The sequence below is a fragment of the Psittacula echo genome, assembly GCF_963264785.1.
Source record: "Psittacula echo genome assembly, chromosome: 3".
Classification (NCBI taxonomy): Eukaryota; Metazoa; Chordata; class Aves; order Psittaciformes; family Psittacidae; genus Psittacula; species Psittacula echo.
Window position 1 is genome coordinate 84,594,542 of NC_137736.1, and position 18,396 is coordinate 84,612,937.

Sequence of the window (18,396 nt, forward strand, 5' to 3'; positions counted from 1 at the left end):
TGGAAGGGAACCAACTGTGAGGTAAATAAGTATTAATATCCCAATTTTATAGGTGAGGAAAATGAGGTTATGCATAAAGGTCACCCTGTAGGTCTGAAGCAGAGCTGGAAATAGAACTAGAGCCTCCAGGCACTGAAGCCTGCGCTAGACCCACAAAGCACATTACTTTATCTGAGAGGTTCAAAATATGGACATTTTGGACATTATTAAATAAGAAGGGATATAGTAAAGGCCATTAGACATTGTTATTATATAATTTATTTTAGATGAATTTTTAATGGCTTAATGTGGTATCTAAAAGTAATTATATTTTACTTTGCTTTCCTGGCCATCAGTAGCCAAAAGCGCTGATGTTTGGAAGCTATGTTTGAGGAGGAACTACTTTTTTTGTGTTTTCACCAGACATCTACTAGTTCATCTTGTAGTCAAGCACAGTAACTGTGATCCTCAAACCTATATATTCCCCTTAAGCAGAGAAGGAGGTCTCTACGGGCAAGGCAGGGCATTGGCTTTCATTGTAATTGACATGCTCCCCTTCTGGATAAAGGTGATAGAGGAAGGGAAGGTTTCTTTGCTAGTGACACTATTGCTTGATAGACAGGCCTCACATGTATTTTGAATTTGCTAGCTACAGCACAAGGCCCTGAAGTGCTAAGTATTTTTTTCTCAGTTTATAGCACACATAATAAGCCAGAAAAGTGAAACAACCCATCGTGATTTTGCACTAAGTAATTCTGTCTAATTAATGAGAAAAGGAAGCACAGGGCACTAGAAAATGCCTCTACTACACAACTGGCAGGCAGATACTGTTCTCTGTGATTGATATTACTTGAACACTTAGAGAATTGTTCAAACCATGAAAAGCATTTTACATTTTCCACAATGCATTCCAGTTTGTGAAGGTAAATGTGTTGGAATATTACTTGGCTGGCTCTGGAGTTTAAGAATTAAATTAAGCAACTTAATAATATAACATCAACTCGTCCTTGTTATGGGTTTTATTTAAACAGTAATTTGTTAGTTTATTTCAAAAGCCCCATTAGGAAAATCTAATTTGACTGTGATCTGCAATTTGTCTTCTTCTTGACTTCATTCTCAGTCACAGACACCACACATACAGCTGCTGAGCTGAAAAGAGACATTAGCACATTATACTGACTTCACTCAATCCGTTTCTTTCGTGCTCTGTAATACAGTGCCTCACAGGCAGACCCTCTTCTGAATTTGGGTGTCTAACACATACCTTAATATTAGACATCTAGCAAAGCAATCCACTGAAAATAAAAGTCAGCATTCTATGTACCATTGCTGCAGAGAGGAAAGTGCCTCTGAAGCCTTCCAAAGGGAGATCCTGTGTGCTCAATTTTAGCATCTAAACTTAGCAGACAGGAATTTCCTTTGAGGACGTGGAAAGGCACCTACTGTTCTGTACTGGGCAGCGTAGCGGCATGCATAGAAAGACTGCTTCAGTAGGCGGTAAAGCGTAGGTCTAGGCTAAGTGCTGAAATGAGGTAGGCTGGACCTCAGAGTCCAGAATACTGTCCCACAGAGTGTGTTCCTTCTTAAGTGAGCTTGTAAGCTCTTCTTTGTGAACAGTTATGCAATTCCTAACAAAAATAACTTCTTGCATATACTGGCTCTGAGGTAGAGCGTGGTACCTCCAAAGGGATAGCAGCATCCTTTCCTTCAGTTGCTGTTGTGCAATCTTGTCTTTGTTAAACAAAATGCCAAGCCCAATTTGCAGATGCTGGTGGCAAGTGCAAGATAGCAGTTGACCTTCTCCTGGTTGCTTTTCAGGCATGTTTTAAATTATCCTGCATAAGGTTTATAAATATGTATATATATTTGCCTATTGTCGCCTATTTTCAAAGAGAAGAAAAGGATTTCAAATACCTTGTGGGGGATTGGTTTGGTGAGGCTCCTGACTTCTCTGCGCGCTATCTGTGGGATTCGGGATTCATCTTGATTAACTAGACGTCTGCAACATAGGTGTCTCATCCCAGCTAGTTATCGTGCCTCCCTGCATATGGACCAGATAGCAGGTGGTATGTCCAGGCGATAATTCATTTGACCTATCCTAGCTGTCTGATTTAGGGAGGGAGAGAAGCACTCAAGCCCATGAGCTCCTGTTCCTCTCCATTAACTGCAGACAGTGCAGACAGCTGCCTGGGACACATGTGTCAGCACTGCAGATCTCTGGTGTGAGGTGAGGGTACAGCAATTCATGGCGCCTGACTGGGGAGCCAGCGTGCCAGAAGCTGGGAGTGACAGGATGATACTGAATGCTCCACATCTTCCCTTGGATCTAAATCTGCCAGGTGGGGTTAGCAATACCAAAGTTTTAGCCACAAGCTGAAGGAAATTAACTTATCGGTGTTTGGGGAGGAACTGTTGTTTTAATACAGCCATTTTTAAGCTTGTTGTATTGGAAATTACCCTTATGTGGCTGGGTCACAGGGCAGTTTGGAATGCCTGTATGACAGCTTTGCTTTTCACGTCCTCTAAAAGCAGAAGGCATCCCCTATGTTGCTGCTTTGTTTCAGGTCCACTAAAGTTTTACAAGAAAAAAATCCTTACCAATAAAAATTGTAACCATCAGACACTAAGAGTTGCATGTTTGGCATTAGTTTTTATTCGCATAAACAGAATGTAATTGCTTGCATATTTGTAAAATGACCAAGTATGACTATTTTTTCTCAGAGAAATTGTCTCCTTGCTGCTAGCTTTATATTGGCTGAGCTTCCAGACTTCTCAGTAGTTCTTTTGGAATGACTTCATAGTCCTTCCTCAGCAAACCCAATCAATAATGTGAAGTTATAGATAAACAAAGTTGTTATTTCAAGCAGGGTACTTTGATGAAATTTCTTTATGTGACAGTGCTGCTTTATGGCAGTTGCTGTGCCTTAGCATAATATGGACTAAGAATAATTTATTAATCTCAGATAATATGCTCTGGCTGATAATAAATATTGCAGCAATATGTAGATTTCAGTGGGCTTTGCATTGTAAGCAGCATTTCATCCTTTCGTAGCATGTTTTACAAACTCAATTTGACATGTAGCTCTCTAACAAAGAGCAGATTTGCCTCTATGCCTGACACTACGAATGCTTATTACACAGCAAGTATAGCGTCATGTATTCAGGGTCAAATCTCAGACACGCTCTTAGAAATCTTTATGAAGCCAAGGAAAAAAAAGGTGTTAGTCAAGCCCTAGAAGACCAGTAAAACTTTTTAAAGGCCTCTCTCAGAGGCAGCATGCTGTTTCCTCAGCCTTGCAGCCATTTCATCCCTAGGCAGCCCTGATACAGTGGGGCTTGGGAGCCATCTCCATGGTACATAGTAAGGAAACCCTGAACAGGGCAGTCATCTCCTTCTTTCCCTGCACATTTGTGCAGTAAAGTATGTTATTTTACAGCATGCAGCTCTCTCTCCCTAAACACACAAGGTAAGATTTCCTGCTTGCAGAGGCTGAGGGTGGAAGTGGGAGAGGTGGAGAGTGATTTTTAGCGTGAGCTCTTGGTCAGTATACTGGTGAAAATCCGAAGAGCCAGAAATCCCTCCTTCTTTCTATAGACTTTTTCCTCCTTAGAGGTTGTAGGCTGAGGGAGCTCCTTTGCCAAAACCATCTTTTTCTTTCAAATAACATCAAGGAATTGATGGACTGTACATATAAACTGCATAAACAAGAAGCTTAAGGTAGCTTCTTGTTTTTCTGGGGTAGCAGAGAGGAAATCCTGAATACTTACAGTTACAGCTGCAGTTAATTCATAGAAACGTGATTTGTCATTTGGATGTGACTGTGGTGACCTTTAGCATGAACTCTTCTTTGCACTGAGCTGGGTGCCGCTGAGTGCTTGCATGAAAATGAGATTAGGGGCTTTGACCCTACCCCCATTCTCTTTGGCTACGCTGTGCAATTGATATATTGATGCTAATGTGATCATGTTACTTTATTTTTAAATTCTGCTGGCTTTTCTAGAGTAGAATGGTTTGCGTTATTGCAATGCAGTGGAAGATAGTTTCAGTGAGAAAGAAATTCCTCAGCAGACAGGCCGCATAGCCCCAGTACCAATGTAGTCTTAAATAGGTGTGTATTTTTCAAGTCTGATATTTTCTCCTTAGATCAGTTTTTTTTCTCCCTCTTCTTCTTCAATGTAAATCAGCTTTTGTGGTTGATTTTTCTCTTCTGAGGTTTATAACTGCGTTCTCATCAACTATTCATTTTCTACATTGATATTTTCTGTTTTCCTGCTTCTGCTGCAATCATCCCAATTAGTTATGATAAGTATGATAAATAATTTCCAATTATTATGATAAAGTGTCAAATTACATTCATTTTACTGTTTGCACATCTGTATTCAACATGTTTCTGTGATACCCTACCCATGGCAAGGGGGTTGGAACTAGCTGATGTGAAGGTCCTTTCCAACCCTGACTGTTCTGTTATTCTGTGATTACTAGCGGTGTACTCTTCACTCTGCGGGACTTTCAACTCAGTTTTTTCTCCTACTTGCAGGCAAAATACTTTGTCGTGAGTCTCCAAGAAATGTAAGTGAGGGTGTTTTGGCAATACTTGTGTGAACTTTGTTCCTCTCTCCTCTGGTACATCTGCCCTCCATGAACAAGTCCTCATTTTAAAACTGGCACACGGTTGGATGGGAATTTTACACGTGGAGAGCGGACTAGTGCTGGTCCCAAATTTCCCAGTAAAACATTTTTTTTTGCTGGAGAATGCTAATTGATCTAAAGCACGATTGTGGGAATGCATCAGTTTCAATTTTACTTTTCTTGTGAAGATTTCCCAAGTCTGGGATGCATTTTCCCATTGCATTGAGGCTTTAGAACAGAAGATCGCACAGTTGCTGTAACGCTCATGGGGGAAATTGGACTCCACACTCAGAAAGTAGAACTGCCCGTGGGCTTCCCATCTCCCCACAGGCTGTTACACAGTGGGGCTTCTCAGCTTCCTCCAGAGTCACTCTACAAACTGAACTGAGTCATTAAACATTAACAGGGGGAGGGATGTGTGCAGATACATGAGTGAAAGACAGTGGTTATGTAGAGTCCTGTAAGGCAAGCAGTCATCTGTACTGCAGTTGATGCCCCGCTGTCATTATTTCAGGTATATTTGTGTTCTAGTTTTGTGTTATTTTTTGTCAGCAGTCTCAGATACATATCCTGTGGCAGAAAAGGTTTCTGCAGTGAAAAGTGTTTCTGGGTTGGAAGTTGGCTAATGACCCAAAGGCACTATTGGGGTGACAGAGATGCACTGTGTCTCAGCTACGTCTGTGCAGTACTGGTGTCCTGGGTTTGGCTGTAACAGTTATTTTTCTCCTTCTTAGTCCAGTTTGGACATTTCCTTGCAGCAGGATTCATCTCTCATAATGTAATCTACGTAAAAGCTAGGCTCTACGGTTCTAGATTCCCTCAGAGGAGAGATGTGCGTACTTCTAGGTCCAGTCATCTCATCAGTTGTGACCATCTACCTTTTGGAGGTGACTGCCTTCTCCAGTGGTTATTTATAAGGACCCTGGACAAACAGCTTAGGGAGAGTGATGATACAACTTAACACTGTTGAATTTATATATGAGGAACCCCCCTCTGTGATTTTCTAAGGCCATGCCAGAAGTCTGTGACTCAAGAAGAAACTTAACCAGTACATTTACACTTTGGGTCTGGCAACTACTATAGGTGTGATTTCTCCTACCTACATGCAGTTCAGGTAACTTTCTGAAGAAGTACTGACTTCTTCTACAGTTTATTTATATATCACTTCATAAACTTTCTTCAAGCAAAATTTGAAATCTCAGAATTCTGTGAATGTTTATAAAAATGAATGTGCCTGAAGCTGTATGAAGGAATTCTACTGCAAGAGCTTGAAAGCCCTATATACCTTTGGGAATTGCTCCTTAGCACTAACTCTGAGCCTTCGGTCTTAGTAATCCAAATGAGACTGTTGTAAAAAAGGTTTAATAGCCTGGCAGCTGGGCAGTAAAATCAAAGAATGCCATTCTGTGCATACACACAGATTCTAGGATTTTTGGTATGGGAATTCAATGGTATAAATCCCAGAGCTTTTTGCCAGGATAACAGATTTCCCATCAGCCAGCGATCATTAGGAACAAGGGCCAGGTAGGCAGCAACTGTAAATCAAAAGCAGCTTCTACAAAGAAATTGACATCACTGCCTGCTTTGAAAGGACGGTATTGCTTAAATGACAGTGTATTAGGAGATAGAGGTATTGTTAAATTGTTTCCTGAAGAAAGCTAATTTGAAAATAGAAGTGCTTTTAGCTTGGTCTACACAAAATTATATTTTCCTGTCTCCCCTGCAACAGTAAATTACCATGAATGTTGAGTAGATCTAAAGCGAGGACACATTGCCATTAGGTTGTCTGGGTTTTTTTTTCTTGAATCTCTCTGCAGTCCTAGGCATTGCTCTTCAATACATACTTTACCACACCATTGCTAGGAATAGCATTCTCCTAAGAGAAATATTTAAATTATGTGCATAATAAGCTGGAAGAACCAAGGAATCCTGGTTCTGTAAAGTCCAGAGGAGTTTTACCATTAACTTCATTGGGTCTGATGATTAACCCTGAAACTGTAACAGAAGTCTGGATGCTAAAAAGAAAAAAAGTAACTTAACACTTAGAGTATTTTTGGGACCAATATGGTGCAGCAAGAGAGGCATTTGTAACATGTATGGGTTCATAGATACCTTTATGTATGTCTCTTTCATTACCTTTATCTGTCACAATCAAACTTCCAAAGATCTTGTTTCCCAGCGTCAGTTCAGTGTCTATGTTGAATAGTCTCATATCATTATCTTTTCACAAAATAGACAAAATTTGTTAATTAATTTAAATTTTAGTCTACAAAGTGCCAGTCATTTCCAAGTGGTTATCAAGCGTTGCCATTATTGGGATTTTGCATTACTAAACATGTTTACACAAATGTGCTTTGGAATAAAATGCCTCAAAACAATAGTGTATGATTATAATTCATATAGCACTTTTTATCTTTGGAGGGCTTTGCAAACATTAACTAATTAAATTTTACAGGTCTCTCGTGTGTTCAAATATTATAATTTTCTGCAGGTTAGTGACTTGCTTAAGGCCATACAGCAAAACAGAGGATGAGCTGGGATCAGGGACGTCTGCCTTCTAGTCCCATGCTTAATCCACTACAATGTGTTGCTCCAGAGTGAAGCTTGAGTCATTAATGGTTAGGTACGTGAAATGCATTTTATTGACAGAGAGGCTGGCATTGTGTAGTTGCTCGGAGAGCATGACACTGAAGAATGAATTATAAATAACATTATGCATTACTGCTACCCAGTTAACAGTTTGTACCTCTATTTGGCATCTGTTTCCCCAGCGATTTGTTATTCAGCTTTTTCTGTTTTTTCTTTCTAAATCAGCACAGAAAGCAGGGGCAGAGCTTTGTGCATTAAGAAATTCAGAGCCGTAGCAAATACTCATCAGTGTGGATTAGATAGCAGAACAGTACCAGAAAAAGGCACAATAAAACTACCTCAGTGAACTGCTACCTTGCCATACTGATAAGAAAAAGAAAGAGCATTGTCCTCTGCTGTCACTTGAACCAAAATTACTTCTTTTTTCATTATCTAGATCAGATAAGTTTTTATCTTTCCTTTTCCATAAGGCAGTTCCTGTGATTTTCTGACAGACAAACATGCAGCACAATTAAATCTTAATAGCAGTGCTTATACCGATTTATGGAAAAATGTTCCTGCATGCAAAACCACAAAAAGGTTGTGTAGGTCACAGGTACATAAACCGCTCAAAGGAGGGCACTATGAAGAGAGGAACACTATTCAGTAAGGCGTAATTGGATGAGCATGTGAATACAGGAATCTAAAAACATAAGCAAACCGCATTTTTTCGGCCATTTTCCTTTTTCCTGCACAACGGGAAAAGATTGTGCTGTGTTTTCCCCTTTCTTAGTTCAGTCCTTTTTCACTAGTAGTAACTCCAACGCAATTTAATTTCTCATAGCAAGCTCTTTTTAGACTGGAGATAAAAAGGAGTGAAAGGAAATTCTTGAATGATGGATATGGAAGTTTTGTCCTGAGCCTGTGTGCCAAGGAGGCGTTGTTCTCCATGTGTATGTGACTGAGGACATGAGTGTTGCTATTTTGGACACATAGAGAAAAGGATAATTGGAGCTTAAAGTTACCACACGTATGAAATTCCTCTAGCCAAAATGAAAGGAACTGAAGGCTGAAACAAGGAGTAAAGCAATGCAATGGCTGAGATAATAGCATCTAATCCTGAGGTGTATCAGAAGTGATGATAGTCACAAGTTTCAGAGTCAGGCTGAACACCTTCATTGTTTTAGCAGTGACAAACCAAAGATGTGTGAAGAATGAACATGCTTTTATTTATTTACCCTTTTGGGATATACTGAGTTGCAACAGGACACAGTGGTGCAAGGAAATACAAAAAATGAGGCAGGCAGAAAATAAGGAAGTGCATTCTAGGAGGCAGCAATGGCCGAAGCACTCTTGCCTTGTGTGTATCACTAAACTCAGGCAGTGTGGAGCAGCCTAGCAGGTACTGAGGTCAGAGACTGCCCTAGAAAGTGCTCATTCTAAAGCCTGTCTACAGTATCTGCTGCTGGCAGAAATCTCCACCCTTGCAAAGAGAGCCTGAAAACTGAAATAACCTGGAAATGACCAGAAGCTGCCAGCAGGCATCAAAAGAAATACTTGCATTTATGTACTTGTTAAGAGGCAGCGGGAGTCTCAGTCTTGTCAGAGTATTTCCCTCAATTATTTGCTTTAAAAATACAATATTTAGCATAGGGCTGGAATATTGTGTGATAAATAGAGACACACAGTGCTGTCAGAGAGATGGCTTAATGTAAAAGTCACCAAGGTGTTTGTTTCTGTCACGACCTGATGGCCATTGCCATTTCTGTGACCGGTTGCTTATCGTGGCCAGAGAGTCAAACCATTTATAAGTAAGTTCACAAGAGGAACTGGAATAATGACCAAAATCTCAGTCATAAATTTTCAAAAGCAGAGTAACAGGATAATATTGTATAACAAATTATTTGCTGAAAATTCTTTACACAGCTGAACAGGCTGAGAGAGTTGGGCTTGTTTAGCCTGGAGAAGAGAAGGCTCTAGAACACTCTAGACACTCTAGAACAGCCTTTCAAAACCTTAAGGAGGCCTACAAGAAATTTGAAAAGGGACTTTATACAAGGGCAGGTAGGGATATGACAAGGGGGAATGGCTTTAAGCTAGAAGAAGGGAGATTTAGGTTAGATACTAGGAAAAAAAATCATTACTTTGAGCATGATGAGACACTGGCACAGGCTGCTTAGAGAATTCATGGCTGCTCCATCCCTGGCAGTACTAAAGGCCAGGTTGGATGGGGCTTTGAGTAATTCGGTCTAGTGGAAGGTGTCCTTGCCCGTGGCAGGGGGTTGGAACTAGATAATCTTTAAGGCCCCTTCCAACCCAAACCAATATATGATTCTATGATTTCCTTTGCACTCAGCATTTCTGCTTCTGAGCTACTTGCTGTTTGTATCACCACATTGTTTCTGAGATTCTTAGCCACTACTAAGGCATAATCAAAATAAAACACGTTTTTCCTCTTGCTTGAGAAAAACTACTAAATACATGCAGTTCTGTAACAGGTACAGTCTTTTCATCCTTTTCTATGCCATACTGCACGTCATGGAGGTACCGCTATCCCCCTATGCTTGCAACACATGTGAAATACTACAGGTACCCAGAACCAAGATGAAATGTAACAGCACAGGCACTTGAGATGAATTGCCTACTTTGGGGGAGGTCTGGTGGAGGCATTGCGAGGTTATAAAATAGGTGATTGGCTCCAGCGGTGTTTCAGAGCACCTACACAAGGCATCAACACTCCCACAGTACAGTCAACAGAGTTAAATGCTCTGAAGTTCAATGGGCAAAGCAACCAACTTCGTTTACCTGCCAGCCACTTAACTATGAGTTATCTCTGCTTTCTGGAGCTTGGGCTTCTGACCTGCAGTTGTTCATTAAAGTACAGTTTGAAAAAAAAGGCTTAAGTTCCCAACTTTCCATTGTGGAAAATAAGAGATCAAGTACTTTGTTCTGAGCTTACCTATGTCTGCCTGTTCTAAAACCCAAAGCATGCTGTCCTCTTCCTACCAGCCTTCTCTCTGTCTGAAAATATGATGGCCAGTGGCAGCAGTGGTACAGCCACCCACATCTGGCATAAAAATCTAGTCGTTAAGAGTACTGACTCAGGAAGCCAGATACCTATGTTTGCCAATAATGGAACACAAGGGTAGGATGCAAAAGATATCCAGGAGTGGTCCTACAACATCCTTTCCCTCTTTTTTTCCTCCTATGCTTGTGGTTTGGATTGGGAAGTGACTATTACAGGTCCTTTTTATGCTGAATCCATGTTGTCATGTGTGGTTTAGCCATTTTCATAGCACAGATAAGGTTCAAGGCCCAGAGGCAAGGGTTGGGTGTTTCTCCTCATGATTTCTAGATGAGAGCAGAGGCTGGGTGGAAGGCCACCACCATTTGGCTTTCAGGCCACACAGAGAAGAACATAGGAAGTTTCAGGTGTCTGTGAGGTTGGTTGAAAGATGTCTGTGTGTCTTCCGCTTCAGTGCCTGGATGCTGGAGATTCTAACCAGAGTTTTAGTTGTCCCACTGACAAAAATTTAGCATGCAAATACTTATCATCCTCACGAACGTTATTTTTGCCTGCCCTATTGCTTAGTTGTTAAAAAGGGACCTTTATGAAAAATGTACAAAATTTAGAGTCATGACTTCTGGGTAATGTGTTGTTGTTTGTATCAGCTGTAGAAATAAATATTTTTCCCAATCAGACACAGAGATGATTATAAATTAGTTGACATAGGAGAGAATGGTCAATGTTACGGTTTCCAGTTGCCATTCTTCCAGTGCACATTGATTTCAGTTGAGGGCTGGTGGGGTCAGGGAGATTTTGTCCCAGTGCCCCCTGATTAGGTACAACTGTGAAATAAAATCTGTATCTAGTGATGCCATGGGACAGGTACCTGAGACATTTCTGAAGAAGGAAGAGTCTACACAGAAAGTCTAAAAAGAGGATGGAAAAAAAGCAGTGTCAGACTCTGATAGAGCTAATAATTTAGACTTCAAAAATTCTTTACATCATTTTGTCACCTTGATAGCAGATTTCTGTCATTATCAGAAATGTAACATTTACCAGATGACAAAATCAAACAAGCAGTAAAGAAGACTAATATTTACTGTACATTTGCAGCATATAAGGTGTTTGAAAGATTCAGTGCAAAATCTTGGGAGAAAATGGATTATTTGTAGGTTTCCAAGCGCAAATGGAAAATGCAGTTATATAAATCAAGAGAAGTTGCTTTGAAATTTTCCTTTTCACTTTCAACAATTGCTGTGCTAAGCTGGCCATTTTAATTGAGCATTATGAAGGATCCAGAATGTTTCCAGTGTAAATGCATTCAACTGCTGGTGTGCTAGAACATTTTTGTGATTTATGTTGTTATTCTAATATTTTTACTAGTTTCTTGGGCTTTGGCCTCAGACTAATTTCTTGGTACATTTGAGGTCTAAACCACAGAGAGAAGGACCGAAGGGGGTTATTCACGTGCTTGGCTTTCTACAGGCTTTACATTTCTGTTTCCCTAAGGTGCTGGTGGAGCTGTTTCCAAAGCCAGCTATATGATGCCTCTTGTTTGAGCACATGCAGAACATCAGGATTTGTCAGTGAAAAGGAGCAGTCCATGTAGTCCAAATCCCAACATAGGAGCTTATACAGCTATGACATCGTATATTTGTGTTGTGCAGTATTCCAAATAACATTCTAGAAGATTATCTATTTTCCCCTGGAGTCTCAGTTTCAAGTAAAAGGCTTGATTTTTCAGTGACGTGTTGGGAATAAGCAGCAGAATTCTGGGCGTGAACATTCGCTCCATCCTCTATTTTCTCTTTGTGCAATGTCTGCCTACTCTAGGTTCTTGTTAATGTTTACCTCTTGGTCACTGATTATTTTTTAATGAGAAAATATGATCTACCATGATCCAGAATTACCACTACATGGCACCTGGGCCCTTAAGCTTTGACTTTGCTCCCATGTAAATTAATGGCAGAGCTCCTGATGACTTGCTTAGCACCAGCTGGGACCTCTGCAGAGCAATTTGAGTTGAAGAAGGAGTTTTAAGTGAATGGGAAAATCTGAAAGTCTCCTCCACACTGAGGCTATGTGCTTACTTTGCAGTAAGTGTTCCTCAAGCTTGTCTGAGTCCCCTGCAATTGTTTGGGGTAACTTAAAATTCCTAATTGTCTGTGTTCAATTTCCAGAGAAAGCATGTGGGGCTGTGCCAGGTCAGCTGTTAACCCTTTTCGTTTTTTCAACTCCAGGTATGAAGCATTTTATTGTGTATTATATAATGTTCTGTTTCATTGACAAAGTCTAGTAGCAGTGCTTTTCAGCTGTTTTTCCCTCTTAATGTCACGACTGGGGGATATGCGGGCCCAGGCAAGGTCTAATGTTGGTTTGTGTTATTGCTTTTAATCTTTTGTGGCTAGGAGGGTGGTGGTGTGTATCATGGGAAAGCTGCGAATTTTTTTTTTTTTCAGAATCCCAATGACTAGAATACAAAACCAGAAAAAAAAATAAATATTCTGTTAGATGTTTGATAATGCCGTTAAAAATGCTCAAATTGTCTATTGAAATTGAGTAACGAAATTAATGTGAATCAGCATAGCTGGTTATAATGGGTCATTGCCAGTTACCATGAAACAGTCCACCAGCAAAGCTGTGAATGTAGGAAAGAGATCTTTGCAAATGTCCCCTTGCTTGTTTTTCAAGGAGGCCGAAGTTTTAAAACGTTACCGTGTAATGCTTTGGTAGATGCCCTGCTTTAGAGTTTATATACAAATCCAGTGGGGGGGTGACTGAGAGGTTTCGGTGAGAGCTGTGATACCATAAGGTGCTTTGGATTTGCCTCACTTGCCCAAGCAGAAACATTGTATGACAGAAGGGATGTACCAACTCTGATAGGATTCCTGGTTTTGTTGGCTTTGTTGCTGCTGGTTTATTGGGTTTTAAAATAGTGTGCGATGAAATGTCTGCTCTTAGTGTGCTTGCTTGCTTGTTTGTCCTTCCCCCTTCATTTGTTTGTTTTGTGGGCCCCTAAAAAGATTCCTTTGCAGTTGTGTTTGTCGTGCGACAAGTGTATACACATCAACTCACTGCTTTATCTACTCTGAGTAATCCATGCGCCCTCCTATGTAGAGTACAGAAGGAAAAAACAACTTCACGCATTCAGCATAAGCAAATAAATTGCAGAATAAACCTAATTCTTCACATTTATAAGTAGAGTTAAACTTCATAATGAAATTAAGAAGACGGCACATTTAAGAGCAATTACACTTTCAGATTGCTAATGAGTAGTCAAATACAGAAATCGTTCCTCAAATCTACTCCAATTTGCAGTTAATTGCATTACAACTAGTATATTTATATTAAAAATGTGCAAGATCTTATTACTCAAACATTTTCAAAGCAGCAGCAGGCAGCAGAAACTTCTCTGTTAAAGCCAGTGCAAAGCTTTTAAGGTTTCTGTGGAAATGAAGTAGATTTTATAAGTTTATTAAAAAAAAAAAAAAAAAAAAAACAACTTAGAATTTTCTTTGATTTGATTGAATTTATCAGTGCAACTTCAGAAATTATAATGAAGAGCCTACTAGTTTCCCAAAATGTTGTATTTCTAGAATAAATTTGTATTTCAGATACTATTTTGAATGCAAGGCTACTTTATCAAAAATCAGCAATAATCTATATAATCACCAATTCTATTTAGCCTTTATTCTGTAGGAAGCATTTTCAAGAAGGAGGCTTGAAAATGTTGGCAATTTTTTGATCTTTTCTTAGCATTGCTCATGAATTTATACATGTAGAGTTTACACATGCCACAACAATGAATAAGAGATCCTACTAATGAGGGCCCCTGAATAACATGCATGGTTAGATGGAGATGACATAAGTTATCTCATGTACCAGTTCTAAACCACTAAAAGTTTGTTGGCTCTGACTGTAATGAGATGAGTCTGAAATATAATATTTTTTTGAGGCAAATAGCTGATAACAAAATCAGAAACTTGTAAGAGAGGTATAAGGTCTTCTATGAGTCTTTAAAATAAAGGACTAAATTATGCAAGAAATTCACGTCTGTCAAATCTCATTTAGGCCATGAGGATCTGTCTGCAGAGTGAAAGGTGGAAATGAGACCAATAAGATGAATATTTCAGTTAGCGTATCATTTGAAAGCATGAATTCTTATGGTGCACTTAAAACCGTTCTGCTAGGAATATTCCTCACAGCTGGTCTTGTTTCTTGGAGTATAGCACTATTGCAGTTTAGGAGCAGTAACTGCTTGTCAAAAGTGAGTTGTGCTACAATTAAGTACAGCTTAGTGAGTGTCTGTATTTCATTTGAATGAAATTTCATGCCTGCCTAGTTTTGGGTTTTCTTTTTCAATTTGGTGTTACTAAAGTTATCTTTTTCACTAAATTTCAAGAAAATTACTCTTCCATAAAACTATGGTCTGAATTATGGTATTCCAGTTATGAAAGTACAGAAATATTCTTAGATACTTGATTTTTTTTTTTTTTTTTTGTGGTAGCGGGGGAACAGAATGGATCATGAAGTCTTGAAGAAACATTATTTGTAGGCTCCTTTTTCTATTGGTCTCATGAAATCTACTAAAAGCTGTAAGTTTTACTCAAAACCAATTCCACACGAATGTTCTGCACCTGCTGACCAATGTGGATGGCCACAAGCTGGGACTCTTGCTGCAATTCATAAATGTCTAATTGTTCTTTTCCTGCAAAATGTTGAGCATTTTGTCCGTACTGCTTCCCTTGTTACAGAAGTGCCCTGATCTGCCGTTTCACTGCTGTTATCACATGTGAGTCTCAGATGTTGGTGGGCACAACGTGCCTCTTCTTCCTTGGTGTCTTGCAAATGGTACTGCTCTTGCTTTTGTATAATTTACCCTTGTTCTTCTTTTTAACACCTTGTTCCACAGGCTCAGCCAGATGGGAGATGTTTGGCAGCTGGAGATGCCAAATTCTGAAATACAGCTTTCCTGCACTGGCATGTGGGTTCATGGCTGGCTCCTTGGCTTGCACTTCTGCTTGGCTAGCTGTGTAGCTGGCAGCTGTACCACTGCCTTTTGGGCTATGTTAGGGTCAAGCTGCTATGGAGTTGGATGACTTTCCAGATCTGAATTACCCTGCTGGACACCATTTTCACCTTAGTTTGCTTTGACTCTGCTATTCAAAGATGGATGTTTGCACTCTTCTGTTTTATTCCTGCCATTTGTAAGGCTAACTTGAAGCAGTAGTTCTCGTTTGTCACGACTTCAAAAAGAAAAGAAGCATTGCAGAGTATACTCTTTCACTTGTTAGGATTCCCATTCAGTTAGCAGGAATGTAAGGCCCAAGTCTGTACTGGCAATTCATCTCTGGGACCAAACTGTAACTACAGAGCACACACTTTAAAAAAAATATATTTCTTAAGTCTAAACTTTGTTTGCTTTCAGCCATGAGTGAATCTGGCCTCTGTTGGACAGAAAAATAAAACACATTTAGGGAGACAATCCGAATAATTTTTTAAAGAAAAAAGATAAAGAGTAATGATGATGATAATAAATAGAATGTTACTGGTAATAATTAAAAGCACTGCCAGAAGAAAATGCTTAATCTTCTCTTTACTTGATGTGGAATGTCCTCATTACATACTTTAGTTTTACCTTAGGTTTTTTGGTTTGGTTTTTAGTTGGATTGTCTTCTTCTTCTTTCTATAAATGAGATGGTGAAAAATTAATGCATCTAAGATAGCCAAAGCATTTGAAGTAATTCCCTAATCTACATCTTTTCCTCCATGCAGCTTGGTGCATAAACATTACTTTCAGTGGGAAAAACTGCAAATTCAGGAATTACTGAGACTCCAGATACTTACAGTAAAGTACAGATTAGTCATACCTGCTATGACTAATTTTCATTCCCTCACTCAGCTGTAGTGAAAGTATGTTGTGCTACACTGGAGGCACCGGTATCTCTGTGACACACTCAGGAAACTTGACTAACACTTGAGCAGATAGATAGCACTTGTGCCTTACTTGGACACAAAGTAGGTTTGTGTCCTGTATGTTAAGGTTAATCTTTGCAGGGTGAGGAAAAGCACCTGAATTCCCCCATTGCGTGTTTCAAGAGCAGTCAAAAAGGAGACCCTACCCTTCTGGTTTAGGTGTATACTCCTCTTCACTAATGGCCTAAGGGATGTTAGTGCTTCCATAGGAATACAGCCTGGTTGCATTACCTAAGTCATTATGGACTATATAGGAATAGGAAATAAGTAATAGAAAATGAAATATAGGCAATAGGAAATAAAAGAATCTGTTTCACTCAGAGGTGAGCCACATAGCTCTTTCTGGACAATAACAGAGCAGAGATGATTCTATTGAAAAGCAAGCTGGCAGCAGTATTCCCACCTCTGCAGGACAGCTTCGTTAACTAGCTTGTCAACAAGAGAGACCTGAGGTTTAGGTTCTCAGCCCAGGCATCATGGAGGTGTTATAATCATTGGGATCCTTGGCACAGACATAATCAGATAAGATACTTGAGGAGCAGTGGAGTCTCTCACCTCACTTTTTGCTGAATATCACCATTGTATAGACAAGAGCACAGAAGTCACGGGTTGCAAAGGAAAGTGGGTAAGAAGAGCCTGAATCCTACCTGAGCATGAACAAGACTGGGACTGTAGGCTTCATTCTCTGGAGCAATATTAGGCCAGAATGAAACAGAGCTATCACCATCCCCCTTTTTTCTTACAGTCCTGGTTGCTGAGTAGTTCGCTTACATGAACACTCAAGCAGAAAACCACAGGTCTTTATAGGCAGGTTATTCCTGGGGTAATGAAGATGCTGAATCAGTCTTCTGTCTGAGAAGGACCTACAACAGAAGTCTCTCCTTCCCTGGTTGAATTACCTGACTGCAAGGCTACAATACAACACTTGGCCAGTGTCACTGTGGTTGGTACCTAAAGAAGCTCTGGATTAACAGTGAAGGACCTCATCAGCTTAGGGGCATGCTGTGTGGGACTATTCACAGACAGTGGGTGGGAATGTGGTCATGGACCTAGGAAGGCTTCTGGTGCCTGCCTCCCAAATCAGGGTTTCAGCATTCTGGTTTTCACACTTCTCCATATGTATTTCACTTCCTCAACTATATTTTCTCCTTTGAAATGAGTAAGCTATAAGTCATTTTTAATGTAGTAGAATTAAAGATGTTATTCCATTATCTAGAGTATCCCTTTTCCCTGTTTATTTGTTTCTGCCCTTTTACATGGGTCTGGCTGTCCTTAATTTTTGAATCTAAGCCACAATTTCTGCTCCATTATTGCGTTTCTTGTCACTTTCTGTATCCCAGTGGCTTTGGAAATCATACATAGAGGTAGAGCAGATTATCTTCTTTCTTCTTAAAAAGCCCCAAAAAACCAAAAAAACCAACTATGATTGTTGTCTCTTATGCATTCTTTTCAAGCACAGAAACAATGTGAGCTGTTAAAAAATGAAAATAAACAACTGCAGAAATGTTTTTCCCTTCCCTTCCACCTTCAGTACATTCTGTAACCCAGTTACTGTAATTGTTTTTAAACTTTTTCAAACACACATACTGTCAAGAGGTTGCAGTAAAACAAGTGTTTCTCATAAGACCAATGTGACCGCAAGGCATGAAAAAAGATGACAGAGCAAACAGAAATTCACATGGTTTGTATATCAACATCTTTTTTTTTGCCCAGTGGCAGATACTTGGAGAGAGAATCTGTTTACTTCAATGAAAGACTAGCTTAGAGTTTTCTGATTCCCAAGGCAAAAAGAAGTCAGTTTCCAGCTTGCAAGCTATTCAGTGTGTGTGATGAGCTGAAGTCATTTGTGGATTTGTATGTTGCATTTTGGCGTGATTAAATGTTTTAAGTCTATTGATTTCATGTTGGGGATTAATGATGCTGAATGAAAGAGCATCAAAGAATAAAATGTGTTTACATGCCTGATTAAAATACCTTAAAAAAGAGACAGAGTACCTATTATTGGATGGAAGTGAGGTAAGAGCTGCGTAGGACCTATTGCGCATTCTGCATCGAAAGGATGCGTATTTAAGCATAGAAAGAAGAAAAGTGAAGATTCGATAAGGATTGATGGTACTTTTCTGAATTCTGAACACTTGTGTTTCACTCGTTATTTTGGAAGAGGGGATTAAAGAGGTTTCATTATCAGTTACTGCAGATCTGTTTTACTGAATCAATCAAAGCATGATGCTTAGCT

The 18,396-nt window shown here is 39.7% G+C and overlaps 1 protein-coding gene across 1 annotated transcript in view; it reads left to right on the forward strand.

The window, feature by feature from the left end:
- KLF12 (KLF transcription factor 12) overlaps positions 1 to 18,396 on the forward strand; it is a gene marked incomplete at both ends in the record, with an annotated part of 247,794 nt that overhangs the window by 179,579 nt on the left and 49,819 nt on the right. Inside the window, 1 exon segment of the mRNA XM_080612449.1 lies at positions 12,365 to 12,424. Coding sequence (XP_080468575.1) covers positions 12,365 to 12,424 — 60 coding nt within the window.